The sequence below is a fragment of the Plasmodium inui genome (genome assembly GCF_000524495.1).
Source record: "Plasmodium inui San Antonio 1 unplaced genomic scaffold supercont1.8, whole genome shotgun sequence".
Classification (NCBI taxonomy): domain Eukaryota; phylum Apicomplexa; class Aconoidasida; order Haemosporida; family Plasmodiidae; genus Plasmodium; species Plasmodium inui.
Window position 1 is genome coordinate 362,277 of NW_008481842.1, and position 17,003 is coordinate 379,279.

Here is a 17,003-nt window from a genome sequence, read left to right on the forward strand (position 1 = left end):
CACAGAATGGAAAAACGTTTCGCAACACAAGGAGAACTCTTTAAGATACCTTTGCCTAATCACTTGGGCGTACGTGGTTGCATAGGCAACACGTCGGTAGTATGTGCCTTCTCCTTCCATTTCGTTGCCCTTAATGCTCCGGGTGATACGCGGTTGCCAACGGTTGGACGCACGGCGGAAAGGATGTGGCCAAACACTAATGGAATTGCACCTTTTGATGAAGAAGTCAAGACAGTTTTTTTCTTTCTTTTTTTTCTTTCACCGGCGAGGTTGTTCAGATAATTTTTCCTACGAAGGGGCCGAAATTCAAGCGGAGGTAATGATTGCAAAGCGTGCATACAGCACAGCCATTCGTGTGCACGTCCGATCTTGCGCCAATTTCTGCGCGTGTATCTCCTCATAGCCGCGGGAGAAAAACGAAAAGGTTACTCTTTCAAGATGGTAGTCTTTCAAAAAAATGTTAATCATCAAACGTGACGTGGTTAAAATGGAAACAAAATTTTAAAAACTAAAAAGAAGAAAAGCAATAAAATAAAGATAACATCGCGGTGTAGAAGAAACAAAAGTTTGCTGAAAAAGGTAGTCGCCATGATGTACACAGGTTGGTTGAGCTCTTCTCATTTTACTGCCAAAATGGCTAATCGTTTTTTTTTTTTTTTTTTTTTTTTTTCCTTGTGCATTTTTAAAGCTTCTTAAACACCCCCTACTTATGGTATGCAAAAGGGGAAAAGAAAGAGAAAATATCAAATATGCACAGCAAATGGGTCAATGAATAGACGGTAGTTATCTCTAGCTAAGTAAAACATATACAACTTATAAAGAGTACAACATGCAAGGTTAAAGCTGCTAGGGGAGTAAGCGGAGGGAGGAAAAAAAAATAAAAAAAAGGAACTCCCACAATGTGTGACAAATGAAAGAGGGACGTGTTTATTGTTAATGCGCAACTTTGTCACAGGGAGAGGCAATCAATTAGGCATACAAGAAGTGTGCCCCTGCGGGCGATCTAACAGAATACTTTAACAGCTTCCTTCAGCTGATCGACATCCATCGGGATGTGCTCATTTTTAAAGGCCTCATCGATGACGCTTTTTTCCCCCTTATCGTCTACTTTCACCAAAGTATAAACAGCGGAGAAGTAATTTATGCAATTTTTTTTGGAAGCAATTTCTTGCAGCAACGGGTTTTGCAAGTTAATCGCTTCAGTGATGTTTTCGTTTTCATCCCCCAATTGGCTTAGAAACTTGTCGATAGTTTTCTGCTTATTTCTGTGTGTTTTTTTCTTCTCATTATCGTGTAATAAATTCATCTTTAGCATCGGCGTATGCTTATCTTCCTCATCGCTTCCGTCGCTGCTCCTCTCACCACCTGCTCCTTCCCTTTCCTCCTCCGCTTTCATGGCCGATCCCACCCCAAACAAAGTGATCTTCATGGAGGTGACGCCATAGCTAGTCACGCCCCCGATGATTTTATAAACATTTTCGTACTTCAGCGGGCGGTTATATGAAATGTCGATGTGGCGAACCACGTAATTCATTTTTTCAATATCTGTGGATGTTAATTTGAGAAGATAACAAATAACCGAGTTGCCGCAGTGTTTCACTTGGTTCGAATGGAACATGATGTTGAGGATGTCTAGATCTGAAAATTTCACCTTCTTCGATTCGTATAGCATAGTGTATGTGTTTCCATCTATCAGAAGCTTCAGGGTGATTGCTTCCGTGGCCCAGCTGTGAAGGTACAGGAAGAGCAGCGCGAGGAGGAGCGTGCGCGGGGATATCATCTTGACGGTTGGCGCGGATGGGGGAAGAGCGGAGAGAGGCAGCGTGGAGAGGGACAGCGCGGACGAAGTTAAGCAGGCCCAGTTGAGCTAACCGCGTTGGCAAAGTTGAGTTGGGCGCGTTACGAAGACACAATGGCTGATACTGAAAAGTGGTTAACGCTATCTGTATGGGGGTAAGGGGTGCTCAATCTGGGGAAGGGGCTTCCTTGTGCACTTTCGGAAAAATTTCCAGCGGTTGGAAAATGTGGCCAGGGGCAATTATCGACAGGGGAAACATGCACCTGCATCTGCCTGTGCTAGTGTGTATTATACGAACATTCATTCGCACCGCCCCAGCGGCACACCAAATCCAGTTAGCAAAAAACGGTGCATTCTGCCCGAAAATGCACACTGACGTGTCCACCGCGCGCGCGGAGGTTCTATTCCGTTCAGTTTCCCCCTATAGGTATTTCCTTATCCATCTGGTTAGGGCCTAATTGCCCATCCATCCATTCATTTGTCTATTCATTTGCCTGTTTATTTGTCTACCCATTTACTCCATTCCATCATGCTTGCATTACAGAGGAAACCCCAAAAGGGTGGCCGGGGGGTGCCCCCACCTGTGTGCACGTCATTGCCGCTTGAAGCGATTTAATTAAAACTTGCTGTTTTTTTTGGGTATGCGAAAACGGAGGGAATTTTAAAAGGGAGAATGGTGTCGCGGAAAAAAAGGAATGAGCAGGAAATAAGTAGGCTGAGTGGTTAGAGAATCGTGGGAGAGGAAGTAAAAAAAAAAAGATTATAAAAATGTAGAAAACTGGTGCAAACTGCACCGTTATGCAGACAAATTGGGCCGCCCAAAATTACGAGGCGCATCGCAATGCCCTATCCAGGATGCACCAAATAGACAAAACGGGGCATGTGAGTACCTTTTCCCATGTCCCCATGCAAGGGGGGGCGAGGGATCTTCCACAAAGTGGTCGCACCCATCGATGACAAAAGGTGGTGATGATTTATATTTGGCCTTTTTTTTTTTTTTTTGCCTAACAAAAAACACTGACTAACTCCTTCAATATTTCAACTTTGATTGGCGGAAACTCATTTTTGTATTTTTCCGGAATAGGTTCTTTAGTTCCTTCTTTATTTACATGAACTAGAGTATAATGAGCAGTAAAGTAATTTATACAGTTTTTCTGTGATGCGATTTCGTTCATTTTATTCCTACATAGCTTGATAACTGCATCGGCATTATCTTCTTTGTATTCTTTAAGAAGCTTTTCTACATGGTGGTGACTTGTGGTGGCGTCCTTGTTTGAATCCCTTTTTGTGGCCACCTCGCTGTGTTCAGTTTTAAAGTCCCCTTCGTTCTGTGCCCCTGAGGTGGAGGCCTCTTCATGGCCCTTCTCAGCATTAGTCGCCTCGTCCAAATGCGCAGACGCCCCATTTGGCAAAATATTTTTAACCCCAAAGTTGGTGCTACCTTCATTTCTACTGCTCGAGCTTGTCCCAAATAGAGTTATCCTTAAAGAAGTATTCCCATAGGAAGTTATCCCTCCTATTATTTTGTAACTGTCTTCATATTTTAGTGGTTTATCGTAACTGATGTCAACATGCCTCACTAGATAATCCATTTTATTCGAATCTCCTGATGTCATTTTCATTAAATAGCGGTTTATTGAATTGCCCGAATGCTTTACATGGTTTGAGTGAAACATAATTTTATAAGGATCAAGGTCTGAGAATTTCACCTTCTTTGGTTCGTACAGAATGGTGTATACCTTTCCATCCAGATCTACCTTCAGATTTTTTGCCTCCACATTTTCACAACAAGGTAGGAAGAATAGGCAAGCTAGAAGTTTAATGCATAACGGTAGAACCAGCAGCGCCCTCTTCATCTTGGCTCCCTTGCCGGTTTGATAAAATGGGGAAATGATAGCGGGGGTGCTACGTGGGAGTACTTCGCTGGTGTACTGCTATATTGGGTACTTCTGCCCTGGCTGCTACCTGGGAGCTCATTTATTTACTATTTTTAAAGGATAACTTTTGCTGCGGCACAGTTCGAGAGGCTCACTTTGGGCGGAGGCCTACTTTGGGGGAAAACGGCCTAATCGGCCTGGCGCTAGTCCTGCCTAAGCCACGAAATATCGAATCCTATTTTAGAAAATAAGGTATTTTTTTTCTTTTCCTTTTTTTTTGGGATAATCCTCCCCTTTCTATTTCATATGTTTTCTAAGCCGAGTTGGCCTAATCTAAAAAGCAAAGGGGAATTTTTATTCTACCTAGGACCGATAAAAATGGCAAGGCTGAATTAGTTTCCTAGTCTATACAAATAGTACCTGGAAAAAAATCCTCCTCTTTTTTCTTTTACCTCCTTCGCCCTTGTGCATACACCACAGTATTATTTTTACAAAAAAAAGAAAAAAAAAACACCTTTTCGCTCGAAAAAAGGCTGCTAAATGGTTCACACTTTTCTATAGGTTAATATATGTGCACACTTCTACCATCACATGAGGAATTTAGAAAGGAAAATTTCATTATTTAAAAAAAAAAAAGAAAAAGTTCTGTCAGAATTTCAATGGGAAAGAAAAGGGAAAATAATATTCCCTCGTGGATACCTGCATGTAGCATGTGCCTCTGCGCACAATGCGTGAGGCACGTCAACCTAGTTTTAGTGAGCTAATCGCGTCGCCATCCCGCTAGGTTATAATAATATAGCAGCAACTTCTAGATAATCATTATTTATACATACACAAATATGGCTAAAACGGGAAGCTGAAAAAGGGAAACTAAAAGAGGGTTGAGGTAAAACCCCACCCCCCTCTTCGTGTAACCCTCATAACAAATTAGCTATCCCCTAGTGCTGTAAATTGGCGTCCTGGTTAGCCGTTCCGACAAGGAAGGTATAAAAACAGGAAAGGGGAACAAACTCAAACAAAAAGGGTTCGATCATTTCGAGCCACCAGGAGCGCACGACTGTGCGTGCCGACTTCTACGTGGGACACACATACGTCAGGCACCCAACTGTTCCAATGAAACGGAAGTGTTACTCAGTAGCAAAATGGGGCTTAGCAACACGTCGGAAGAAGATGATCAATATGGGAAAATTTTATTACTTTTGTTTTTTTTTTTCTATCCCCTTCTTTCTTATTTATACGCTGCAGCGTGGTAAAGAATCGCGCCTCTCCTTGGCCCCCCTCGATTAGGCATAAATAAAAAAACATATATTATGTGTGCGTCTGTATTTTCTTTTCCTTCATTTTTCGCTCTTACTATTTTTGAGTAACCTGTAAAAGGGGGGAGGGAGCGAATGAGGCAGTCATAGTAACACACCGCTGGGGCAGTTTCACAGGCACGTGTTCGCACGTGGGAGGTACCCCTGTATGTACACTTAAACATGGGGTATAAAAAGGATTGTTCATTTATTTATTTTTTTTTAGTGAGCAGGGAAAAAAGGGTAAATGTTAGACACATCGCTATCCCCCCCTCCCCCATACAGCTCCATTTGTGGCGAAAAATCAGAAGTGCCACGGTTTTCAAAAGGTGGAATTATCCTAACTGTGTACTAGCTGTGTATTAACTGTCTCCCCTTTTTGTATTTATAAAAACACCGGGGGGTAATTTAACGTGACGCGATGAGTACATTTCGCGTAGTTCGGGTACACAAGGGTAGGAGTGAAGGCGTTATTCCGCTCTCCTCACTCGCCTTCTCGCTTACCTCTTTTTCTCCTTCCTTTCCTTGTTGAGCTTCAATTTGAATAGGTGCCTTTCATCATGAATTCTGCATTGGTCGGGGGCAGAGATTCCCACGCGGGGATTAAATTTGAGCAAAGACAAACGATGTGCTTTGCACATTCGTATGTCCATCACAATGTGTAGGTATGGAGACGGGGGGCCGGTGCAGGAACCGCACGTGACGCACATCAGAGCGCAGTTTACATTTTCTGTTGCGCTCAATTTTTACTTGTAGAAGTCCTTCGTCTTGGAAAGGAGCTGTATTTCCTCCTTGAGCTTTTTCGGGTGGTCGTTATTTATTCTGCTCTCGATTTCGCTGATGGGGAGGAGGCGAATGGGAGGGGGCTAATGTAGGGCGTTATACCTTACATGTCGCGTCTGAGCGGGGGACGCCCCCCTGCGTGTGCATGCAAAATTTGACGTGTACATGCACCACTTCACATGTAGACACATGCATAATCCACATGTACACACATGCATAATCCACGTGTACACACATGCGTAATGGACGTGCAATCAACGGATAATCCCCGTGTAGTGCATGGGCAGTCCCTACCCTGGCAGCTGCAGGGCATCCTGTCGCCAGTATAACGAATTCGACGCGCTAGTCCTTTTCTTCAGTTCGATAAGCCGATTATTCAGGTAAACGCACAAATGTTGGTCATCTAGAATTTTCGCGGAAACAAAAACGACACCCGTCCCATCGTTTATGGTCAGAAATAACCCATCAAAGAAGTCCAGAAAAAGCGTCCAGCTGCCAAAAACTTTGTACACAGAAATGCCCGACGCTATAATCTTATGCGGGTAAAAACTGTACTCAAAGACGTGCTTGAAAATATCCTTCACGTTTAAAATGCACTTGTAATTTTGTAAGTATTTAAATAAATTCAGGGCAATATTAATGACACTGTAATTGTAATGGTCCTGTTTAAAAAAATAGTTGTAATCGTTCGATTTGTTATTATAAAGGCTTCTCAATTTTAGAATTTTTCTTTGTAGAGATAGGGGCAATCGTATATTCACACTTCGCATGCATTTCTGCATGTCCTTTTTATTGTAAAAGGTAGCGTAGCAAATGTTGTTGTTAATGTATGGGTCGTTTCTGTGACTTAGGCATCTTAATATTTTCAAACGGCCATACTTGTTTAAGCTTTTTCGGAGCCTTTCCTGGAGGTACTCGTTCGTTCGGTTAGTTGGTAGGTTCGTTATTTCGATGGTATTCTCTCCGTATATGTACATGTATTCGTGCCTGGATGGAGGGGGAAAAAAAAGGAGGTAACACATGAGTGGCTGTTTGTGTGTGCAGAAGGTTGTACGTGCTAAAACATTCTGGTGCATGATTGTATTCACTCCCGCTTTGTGCCTCACTAAGGGTAAACTCTCCCAAAGTGTCCACCCTCTTGTGGTTACCCAGACTTGGGCGTACTGTATCTCCAGTCGATGAGCCCCTTGGAGTTCCTAGAGTACGGAGGCTGGTGAAACAGACTGACACCTATCCTTTTCTTTCTCTTTTTCTCGATATAGCATTTGATTTTGCTCCCCCCGGGGTACTTGTGAAAGAACCTTTTGAATATCATCCTGGGGGAAATTTACTCACTAGGCCTCCTCAAATTTCATCGTGCCCCTTGCGAACTGCGCATTGCAGGTAACAACAAAATGGGCGCTGCAAGTTTCTGGTAGGTTCCACCCTCCCTGTGTGTGTTCTTTTTATTTTATCTTATTTTATTTTATTTTTTTTGGTCCTTCCCAGAGTGATTACACTCATTACAGCTTGCGGGTGGGCCAATCAAAGGAACATGCCGGAGAATCAGTGGAGTTCCGAAATGGCGAAGTAACTTTGCGGAATAAGCGAAAAACAGCACTTCGCGGTAGGAATTATCGACATACTGTGCGTGGGAGGAACGCAGGGAACATCTCGACTCACGGTTAGAGCCAGTTAAGGGCGGTTTGCGCTTTCCCTGCGGAGAGAAGGTTTGTGTAGTTTGTTGGGATTGAAAAAGCCGGCAAAAGGGATAGTTCAAACAGGGGCGAGATAAGTAGGGCACGAAAAGTGCGCAGTGGGAAAAAATCGCGCGAGAAGAGACAGCACAAGGCGAAGACAATAAGATAAAATAAAATAACGGGCCAACATCAATACTTAAATAGGGTACGCAGACCCCTGCGCACTTAAATTAGCAAACAAATGGCGAAACGGAAACGCGCGTTAAGAAACTCGAAAATGAGCTGCTAATCAGGCCAAAAAAAAAAAAGGATAGCCCATAGCCAGTAGCCAATATCCAAACTGTGTGCAAAAGGAGGGGACCACTTTCTCCACATCTTCTCACGCCATTGGAAGAAAAAACTTGTGAGAAAAGAGAAACCCACATTGTCAATTTTCGTGTCCTATTATTGCAAATAATTAGCAGGAATTAAAGAGGAAAAATTAAAACTTCACTATTGCATAACATGGAGAGGGAGTTTTCCCAATGTTGACGTCATGAAAAAAATTATGACCAGATGAAAAGAAAAAATATATATATATAGATTGTCCATTTTAGCCTCCCGCTAGGCGGCTTCCTTTGTGCCGATTGTTCCCCCCCGGAAGTTTGGGGCACGACGAAAACAGTTATATTTGCTTTACCGTGTAAGGACACATACAAATATATAGACCATTAGGCAAACATACTCACACGCGACAAAATGGAAAAGGGCGGCAAGAGAAAAATCAAGGACGACGGCGTCGGCAAAGATGATCACGGAGGAAACGAAAAAAAGAAAAAAAAAAGTAAAGTAGAAGCGAAACCCACAAACAATAAGATCCACAGCTGTCTCAACATTCACAACAATGTACTGATAAAAATGGTTAACGAGAACAAACGAAAATTTGAAAAAGTAAACAATGTGGAGACTATGTACACAAAGATAAAGGCAAGCATTACTTCGCTCAACGTGTCAAGTGTGCTAATGGATCACTATAATTCGTTTATTTACTACGAAAAGAACAAAATGGACTTCCTCCTTCCCGAGTTGGACGCAATAGTCAATTCGTCCAATATCGATGTGCTCAAGGGACTAAGCGAGTTATCCTTTTTCCCGATTTACCACGAAACGGTTAAAAGGAACAGGAAAAAAAAAAAAAAAAAAAAACAGATGCACAAACATGGATCTATATCTACGCAACTATGAAAATGACTTTTGCACATTTTAAGGCAACTTGTGTACTAGTTTGGATTAAGAGAAATATCCACAGTTACACGTCACCCCCATTTGGGTAGGCATCATATTTTACATACGCAGTGTTCCTCACGTATCGAAATTAAACGTTATAACTATCAAGTTGTACCCAGAAGGCCAATTTAGTGGCACCCTAGCAGAAGAGGGAAAAAAAAAAAAAAAAAAAAAAAAAAAGGGGCCCTTTAACTCCTGCCGGCTCCCTTACTTGGAGTTACGCCACCTGGTTCTATTTTGTTCCTTTTTTTTTTTTTTTCTTTTTTCCATTCGGACCAAAGCTGAGAAAAAGAATAATCGAATGGCTCGCCAAAGATAGAGGAAAAAAACAAACCGACAATGAAGATCCCGAGAATATGAGCATGTCTTACTGGTTTAGCCTGAACCTCCTCCTGACGTATCTGATTTACAAAAATGACCAGTACTCCAGTTATGCCTCCCTGGTTCACCTGAATTTGTTGCAGGTATGGTAGACAGGGTGGAAATAGGCAGACACATGCGAATAGACGCCGCGTTGTCGTTCTCATACGAAGGGGGTCGTGATGTCACCACTGGGGGAGACGAACAAGGATAATTAGTGTCTCAGCACCGTTTCTCCGCACTATTTCTCCGCATTGCTTCCCCACATTTCTGCGTGCCCCCTTACCCCCTTCCAGTGGATGCAGCGTGACAAAAGAAGGTTACATTTCCGCCTGTTTACACTGAAAGGAATTCTGAAGCGGTTTCTAACTTGCTCCTTCTACTTCAACGACAAGGAAGTGGCGAAACTGGAGAAGGTGGACAGTGAGGATGGGAAAAATGGTACGGCTATTTAGGATTCGAAAGAGGGAGGAATGGCTGGGTCATCTCCCGTGAGCACTGTATGCATGCCGCTTATGCTGCGCAAACTGCGGTTATATATTGCATGCACTGATCGTATATATGCACCGAAGCAGTGGTGTCCTCATTTCCTCTATACCTCATTTTCCATTTCCGAAGAAAACGAAGGGACTGTCCTAAAAAATGTATTCATGGCTCTGAACGAAAGCATAGAATACCTAGATGTAAGCAACTTGGTGAACATAAACGACAAAAATTGTATCTTCGAGTTAATCAAATTTTTTCTCCAATTGGTAAGGAAGCCACTAATTAATTCTATCCATATATTGTGTATTAACTATCTGATAAAAATAGTGAGAAGATGTTATGACTTGAGGTTGACTTATAACATCAACGTGGAGCTCTATGACATCGGGCCGGAGGTTAACATCTTTGTCAAAATAGTGAACCTAATTTTTGCGAAGATATTGTTACTCTTGAAGGAGACAAGGAATGAAGAGAGTATATACTCTGTGGATCAGATTAACAATATGAATAACTTAATTATTTTGTTTTTCACCAACGTTGTAAATAGTTGCATTCGGGTCATTGTTCCTCAAGTTCTCTTTAATGAGAAGCTCAAGCGGGATTACTTGTCTGCCAGGGAAGGCACTTCACCTGTGGAGAGCCAACTGTGCTTCGAGGACCAGGTGGTGGCCAACGCGTGTAAGGGGAAAAAAGCGCTGCACAGCGGCGTTGATAGATGCGTTGGATAGGGGCGTTTCATAGCGGCGTTGATAGCGGCTCTTTGTCGGTGGAGACGCTGCGCCGATGCCGCAAATGGGCGGCTCCTCCCCCGGCGGCTATAACCGTGGCGGATCTTGCGAACGGTCCCCAAAGTGTTTCTTCCCAAATTGTCTTTTCCCAAGTTTTACACCCTTATCTTTTCTTTTCCAATGAGTAACTCTTTTCCTTTCCCATATCAGGCAACCCTGTGTTCTCTTTCATCGAAATATTCATCATTAACAACCATGACCGGAGCGAAAGGAACCTTTTCCTGGACTTAATCAAATCGTTAGTCAAATTGTGCAGGAAAATAGAAAGCAAATACAACGTCATGCGAATCATATGCGATGAGTACATGCTGTTCGTTAAGGACGACGAGAACAAGAAGAGAGATTCCCGATTTTTGGACAAGAACTATTTAAGGGTTCGGAAAATTAGCAGGAAGAGGATCGACTCCAGTGCATCGTTCACGCTGGAGGATGATTGCAGCTCGTCTGTGTGCTCCGAGTCGGAGGGGGAGGAAGTGGGTGGCGTCGAGACTGATCCAGAAGCTGACGCTGACGCACCGGATGGCGCATTGGATACCGTCGATCCGGCCACTCTGGACCACCCCACAGAGCCAAATGGGGAAGATGCCCCCCACGAGACCCACAGAAGGACTAAGAAAAAGACGAACACCTGGGCAGCGAAAAATAGGATACAAAACAAGAGAAAGTCCACCCTTGTAGTGGATCAAAAAAGCTACTCCATCACCTACGAGTCAGTTATGGTGAGATACCTAAATATTCTCATAAAATATATCAACTGCGAAAAGTATCAAATAAGGAGCATCATTCTAGATCTATTCCTAGCCTTGATGAAGAAAAAAAAAACGAACAAAAATGAATCCATTTTCTTGAAATTGTTTAAATTATTTCTAGAGAGGTTAGAAGACCCTAACATGGTTGTCAGGGCAAAGGCACTATCCATTCTGGGAATCTTAACGAACAGAAAATATCATAACAATAATTCACTTGTGTATAAATTCATATTTAACAAAACGAAGGAGAAAATTAACATGTACAAAATCATTTCGGGAAATATTTTTAGCCACAAAAGTAACATCCGCAAATTGACGGTGCAATATATAGAGGCCATTTTCGAAACCCTTATAGGGAAAAAACTAAGCTATAAATTATTTTTAATTTTTATTTCCAACTATATGTACTGTTTGTCCCTGGACGCCATGCCATCTGTGAGAAGACAAATTCTCCTGACTGTGAATAATCTGTTTATTAATGCAAGTGAAGACGTGTATGTAGCCAAAATGTGGCTGTCTATCATCTTGGCAGCCATAACGGATATAGAGGAGACGGTGAAGGATGAAGCCATTTCACTTTTCTTAAATACATTCATAAAATCTGCTTTTCAGTGCCCCATTTTGAAGGCAAACGAGAAGACAATAAAAGAAGTTTTGGCCAAAAATAAACTCACATATTTTAGGGCGACTCGTCAACCATGGTCCGTCTCATCAAGTAGGCACAGCCATGCTGGGCGGGATGAAGAAGCGGTTTATGGGGCAATCGGGGAAACGGCCTATGGGGATGTTGGAGAAACAGTCTATCAGGGTGCTGCTGCAGAGAAGGGGTCCACCTCTACCAGGGGGATAATAACACCCCACGAGGGAGACTCTGAATTTACGAAGGAAAAAAACAAAAGTGAAAAGAAGGATAACCGAGACGAGTGCGATAAAAATAACAACGGGGTGCTACTTCTTATAGACACATGGAAGACCTACTTCGGGGAAGACGTGACCAACTACTTCTTAACCCTTTTGAGGACGATGATCAAATACGACCTGCAGAATTTCAACCTGATGATTTTTTGCCTCAAGCGGAAGAAGAATAACAGCCTCGAAGAGTTCATCAGCGTACTGAACTCCTTTATGTACAACCTGCGCTACTTTTCCATAAAGATGTGGAACATTTTCCTGCTCGATTTTGTCATAGAATTGTCTAAGGAGTATCGGCACAGCGTGGATATCGGGAATGTTCTCTTCCTCCTGAGAAGATGCTACCGAGTGTATCTGCTGAGCGCCCCGGTGGGGGGGCCCATCCACATAGATAGCGCTGTTGGCGGTGATGGCGTTAATCGCGTCGATCGCGGTGATGGCAACGAAATGACCAAGGCAAAGAGGCACGGGGACCGTCCAACCGAAGAGCCCACCGACGACATCCTCACGAGGGAAGAGTTACTGGACGAGATGAACACCTGCAGCAAAGGCGTCCTAAAAAACATCATGCTGAAGCTTTTTACCATCGTTTATAACTTACTAGACACGATAGAAGAGCTGAATGAAGATTTTATGAAAAATTTGGAGTATGCCATTTTTCAATTCAATTGTCCTCTGTGTCTAATTTATATCATTTTGAATATCCTGATTAAGAAGAAAAAAGACAACGTGAGCGAATTTATTGACAAGCTGAAATATAAGATCTGCTTCTTCTTCGAAATTGTAGAATCTGTTCCGCAGGACATAGTCTTCTGCAACATTTTAATCACCTTCATATTTCTGATGAAGCACTTTAAGAAGGAGGAGATGATGCCCTTTCTGACCACAGCTAGTCAGAAGCTAAAAAAAATCTACGACCAGGTAGTAACCAATGGGGCAAATGACAACAACAGTATCATGGTAAGGAATTGCATTTACCTAACTCAAAGCGTTTTATTAATCGACAAGGGGGTAAACCTGAGAAATGATTTATTTCTGAGCATCGAAAGGGATTTAAAAAATGGAAACACTTCTATGAACATCCTGAACAATCTAATCATCCTGACTTACTACATGATCATAAATTTCGGAAGCTCATGCAACAAGTTTGTGTACCTCCTGCTGCGGTTCTTCAAGCACGAAAATAGTTTTATTCGTTATTTGTCCTTTTATATGATATCCAAATTGATATCCGAAGATTACATAAAATTTAGCAACCACTTCTTCTTCGCATTTCTGTACCTCCTGGCGGATAAGAACGAAACGATACAGAAGCAGTCCCTGTCCGTTTTTAAACACATCCTTCTCATATACAACAAGGCGAACCTAATTAACTACATCATTGAGTTCATTTTTGTTCTGAACAATTTTTACCATTTTAAGATGAGCAAACATTTGGCCAATATCGGGAACAGTTACGAGATAAAAGAGAAAAAAGACCGCTACACCATATATCACTTTCTGCTGGAAAATCTAAACAATAGTGAGAAGTTTTCCCTCCAACAGAAACTGATTAATGATTATCTAATACAGTATGTTTATAATTATGATAACTTTTACTTCTGCGAAGAAGACATCAATGAGAAAAAAAACGGGAACAAGCGAAATGTGATCCCCTTGAATGATGAAGATAATGAAGGGGCGGTGCTACAGGATGTCCTAAATATCTTGTCATCCAAATTAATGAAAATTAAAATAAAAAAAGATTTTACCAAATTGGAGGAAAAAAACAAAAATCTCAAATTGAAAAATGTGGAGAATAGTGTTAAAGTTCTTAACGATTTGATGAAAAATATTTTAAAAAAAAATACCCTCCCGATTTTGCTATCCCTCAGGGCAATTATGCTTAAGGCGAAATCTTTTTTCTACAAACATATAAACAATTTGATTATTTACCTCTGTCTGGATTATCGAGATTCTCTAGAGGATCTAATCCCAGAGGTGCACGTCAGAAATGAGCTCGCCAATGACTTACAAAATTTCACCTACGTTGACTTAATCCAACTGCACACGGATCAGGATGACCCCTTTCGGAAGAACAACAAGGTCGTTAACATCAACGTGAACTTTCTGGAGCTGTCTCAGAACGAGGCCATCGAGGAGAGCCGCGAATGGGAACACCACCTCGAGATGGACAAAAGGTCGACAGAGGACTACCGGCACAGCGACAGCGAAAGCGATTACGACGAGGTCCACAATGTGCTCCACGGGATTCACGACGTTCGGGGGGGCGACGTAGGAGTGCATAGGAGAGGCGCGAATGGAAGAAGCGCGAATAGGAGAGGCGGGAACAGGAGGGGCGCCACCAGGAGGGCCGCTAATAATTTAACTTAATCACCATTCATGCGCACGGCATGAGGGGCATTATACGGGGGAGGTGGCGGACGAGCCCCTGCTGAATCGCCACAAAGACGGCTCGCAGTGAAGCTTTTCCTTGTTGCCCCCAACTTAGGACCCCAGCCTGCACATGCGTCTTCCGCCTCCCCCCCAGCGCCGGGGTTACTTCTTCTTGGCCTCGTTTGTGTTCAAAAACTGGAGGTTGTTGTTTGTGGAGGCGCACATCTTCTTGGCCATTTCCTCAATTTTGTCTATCTTGACCAGCTTGCTTTTCTGCGAAGGGGGAGGAAGCACGTACGTATGTATGAGCGCATGTATGGACGCATGTATGGACGTATGTATGAACGCATGTATGAACGCATGTATGAACGCATGTATGCACGTACAAATGTATGAACCCCTGATGGTGCATTTTTACACGGGGCACGCCTTGGCCACAACGCGCACGCATAAATATATGTGCGTACTAACCTTCCTCAAACTTTTGACGTCAATTTTTTCCTTATTCTTTTTGGCCTTCTTCGACTTGTTTTTCCGTTCCGTTATTTTATTCTTCTTCACCTTGACCTTTAAGTTCTGCACCATTCTTTTTACTATCGTTTAAGTTGCTTTTCTGACGTACCTCCAAGGGCGGCGTTCCCTTTTCCCTTTTTATTTGCGTTTGCGTCTAGGTTCGCGCTTGCCTTCGAGCTCGTGTATGGTAGGGCAAGTAATGCAGGTGGAATGGGCAACCAGGGGGGCAATGCTCAACAGGGGGAAACACGGAAATTTTGCCCGTCGAGTTTACGGCAAAAGGGGTAGCCTCTTCCTATCTCTGTAAATATTTTTAAAACATCTCAAAAGTGAATCCAAAATGTGGGGAAAAAAATTAAACCATAATATGCGCCAACGAGGGACTCTATATTTCCGCAGAACGAACTAGCCAAAAAAATATATTTAAAAAAAAAAAAAAAAAAAATTATAGGCACAGTTTACGCAAAACGGCATTCTACTTTGTAGGACTCGAAATGAGGTGGAAACAATTGGGGGCCACCCCCCCCTTCGTTGGAAATGTTTTAAAACTTATGGGCGTTTTTTTTCTGCTTTCTGGCCAATTCGCAGAAAGTGGCATATGCTTGTGACCCTTCCCGTGAGAGCGAATTTATGCAAACTAATGCCACTGTATGGAGGAAAGTACATACCTTTTTTTTCTTTTTTTTTTTCTTTTGGAACATAAAAATACCCCCTTCCACGAATGCACTCGCGCGTTGCTGATTCCCCTGGCGGCGAACAGATTATGAACGAGAAAATCCCAGACCTGATTGTGGGGCACGAAAAAAAGGAAAAGGAGAGGTTACGGAGAACGAGAAGAAAAAAAAACACCAAGAATTACATACACAGGAGGGGCAAGTACAGCTTTATATACTTCCTTTTTTTACATAGTAAAAATAACCCCGTTGAAATTATAACCAACAATTTCGATGTCTTAAAAGGGGAAATTAGCGAAATAAAGAAGTACCCCAGTAACAACAAACTAAAGGGAGTCATCCTTACGAACGTCATAAAAAAGGGTTGCATCGACAAATGTACATTTAAGAAGGCATACATTTCTTTGGCGAATATTCGCTCCTGTGTACCTCTTGGTAGCCATGAGAATGCAAAGGTAGCGAGGAGGGAGAAGACAATCTCGAGCGTCATTATCAACGGGTATAAGAATTTAATGGTAAATGAGATATATGAAAAGTTTAAAAAAATTGGGGGGTAGTCGAAAGAAACGAAGTCAAAGGTAACGTAGCGTAACGTGTAGGTAAGCGTTAGAGATCATCGCGAAATATGCGCGAGGCAAATGTGGACTAGACAGCTGGTCCACCCCGCGTCGCCACATAAAAATAGGCCTGTAATTACCAAACTACAGTTATGCCTTAAAAGGAGCACCCCCTGTGGTACCGCCGCCGAACCGAATTGATCCTTCGCAAGGTAGCTTGACAGGTGTACATCTCTGAAATGAAAAATTATTCTACAAATAGGAAGACACACAAAAGGAAACCCTACAAAGAGCCCAGCACAACGGCGGAATTGTCGGAGGCATTCCTAAAAGAGTACCATTTTTAAGTGCCCCACTGCACCACTTGGAAATGAGGCAAAAATGCAAAGTGCCTATTTGCGTACAACAAATGGAAAACGATACATGTTGGATAAAAATACGTGCCGCAAAACATGAAAGGTGCAGTAGGACACAGTGCTTGGTTATTGAAAAATGTGACAGAGCGCAGTGCCCTGGTTTACACCACCCATTCGATTGACTCTCCCCCAATTGGGAATAAGTAAAAAGCAGGGCACATAACAGGAATGAAACGATCATCCATTACAACCAACAAGGCTAAAGGTATTGCGTTGTAAGGTTAATGGAAGGTATGTCTCTCTATGTATGTGTGTAAGTGCTTTCTCCCTTTATGAATTTCCCATCGCCTGGGGATGCTAAACCTGCATTCCGACGTTCCCTTTCTTGAACGATAGCGCGTTTCACACATAGGGAGATCAAGCAAGGGCGTGTCAACAGTGAAACTTCCCGCGTAGTCCCAGCTGTCCCTCTTCGCAGGCTCAAAGGCCTCTTCATTTTTGCGCAGCTCCACGTAAAACCGTTGTTCCATTTTT

General features: G+C 42.7%; 6 protein-coding genes across 6 annotated transcripts; 2 read left to right on the plus strand and 4 right to left on the minus strand.

Moving 5' to 3' along the window:
- Positions 1–1,003: 1,003 nt before the first annotated feature.
- On the minus strand, positions 1,004–1,780 carry C922_02349 (hypothetical protein; the record flags this gene model as incomplete). The annotated part of the gene is made up of 1 exon (XM_008817948.1): positions 1,004–1,780. The coding sequence occupies one exon, from the start codon at positions 1,778–1,780 to the stop codon at positions 1,004–1,006; it is 777 nt and encodes a 258-aa protein (XP_008816170.1).
- Positions 1,781–2,802: 1,022 nt separating this feature from the next.
- On the minus strand, positions 2,803–3,654 carry C922_02350 (hypothetical protein; the record flags this gene model as incomplete). Its single annotated transcript, XM_008817949.1, has 1 exon — positions 2,803–3,654. The coding sequence occupies one exon, from the start codon at positions 3,652–3,654 to the stop codon at positions 2,803–2,805; it is 852 nt and encodes a 283-aa protein (XP_008816171.1).
- A 1,358-nt stretch (positions 3,655–5,012) lies between these two features.
- C922_02351 (hypothetical protein) lies at positions 5,013–7,068 on the minus strand (the record flags this gene model as incomplete). Its single annotated transcript, XM_008817950.1, has 5 exons — positions 5,013–5,043; positions 5,475–5,537; positions 5,721–5,807; positions 6,048–6,740; positions 6,902–7,068. The coding sequence occupies 5 exons, from the start codon at positions 7,066–7,068 to the stop codon at positions 5,013–5,015; spliced, it is 1,041 nt and encodes a 346-aa protein (XP_008816172.1).
- Positions 7,069–8,170: 1,102 nt separating this feature from the next.
- C922_02352 (condensin-2 complex subunit D3) lies at positions 8,171–14,366 on the plus strand (the record flags this gene model as incomplete). The annotated part of the gene is made up of 5 exons (XM_008817951.1): positions 8,171–8,581; positions 8,980–9,162; positions 9,355–9,499; positions 9,677–10,222; positions 10,483–14,366. 5 exons carry the CDS (start codon positions 8,171–8,173, stop codon positions 14,364–14,366), a joined length of 5,169 nt encoding a protein of 1,722 aa, XP_008816173.1.
- Positions 14,367–14,531: 165 nt separating this feature from the next.
- C922_02353 (hypothetical protein) lies at positions 14,532–14,954 on the minus strand (the record flags this gene model as incomplete). The annotated part of the gene is made up of 2 exons (XM_008817952.1): positions 14,532–14,642; positions 14,841–14,954. 2 exons carry the CDS (start codon positions 14,952–14,954, stop codon positions 14,532–14,534), a joined length of 225 nt encoding a protein of 74 aa, XP_008816174.1.
- Positions 14,955–15,645: 691 nt separating this feature from the next.
- C922_02354 (hypothetical protein) lies at positions 15,646–16,113 on the plus strand (the record flags this gene model as incomplete). The annotated part of the gene is made up of 1 exon (XM_008817953.1): positions 15,646–16,113. One exon carries the CDS (start codon positions 15,646–15,648, stop codon positions 16,111–16,113), a length of 468 nt encoding a protein of 155 aa, XP_008816175.1.
- Positions 16,114–17,003: the final 890 nt, after the last annotated feature.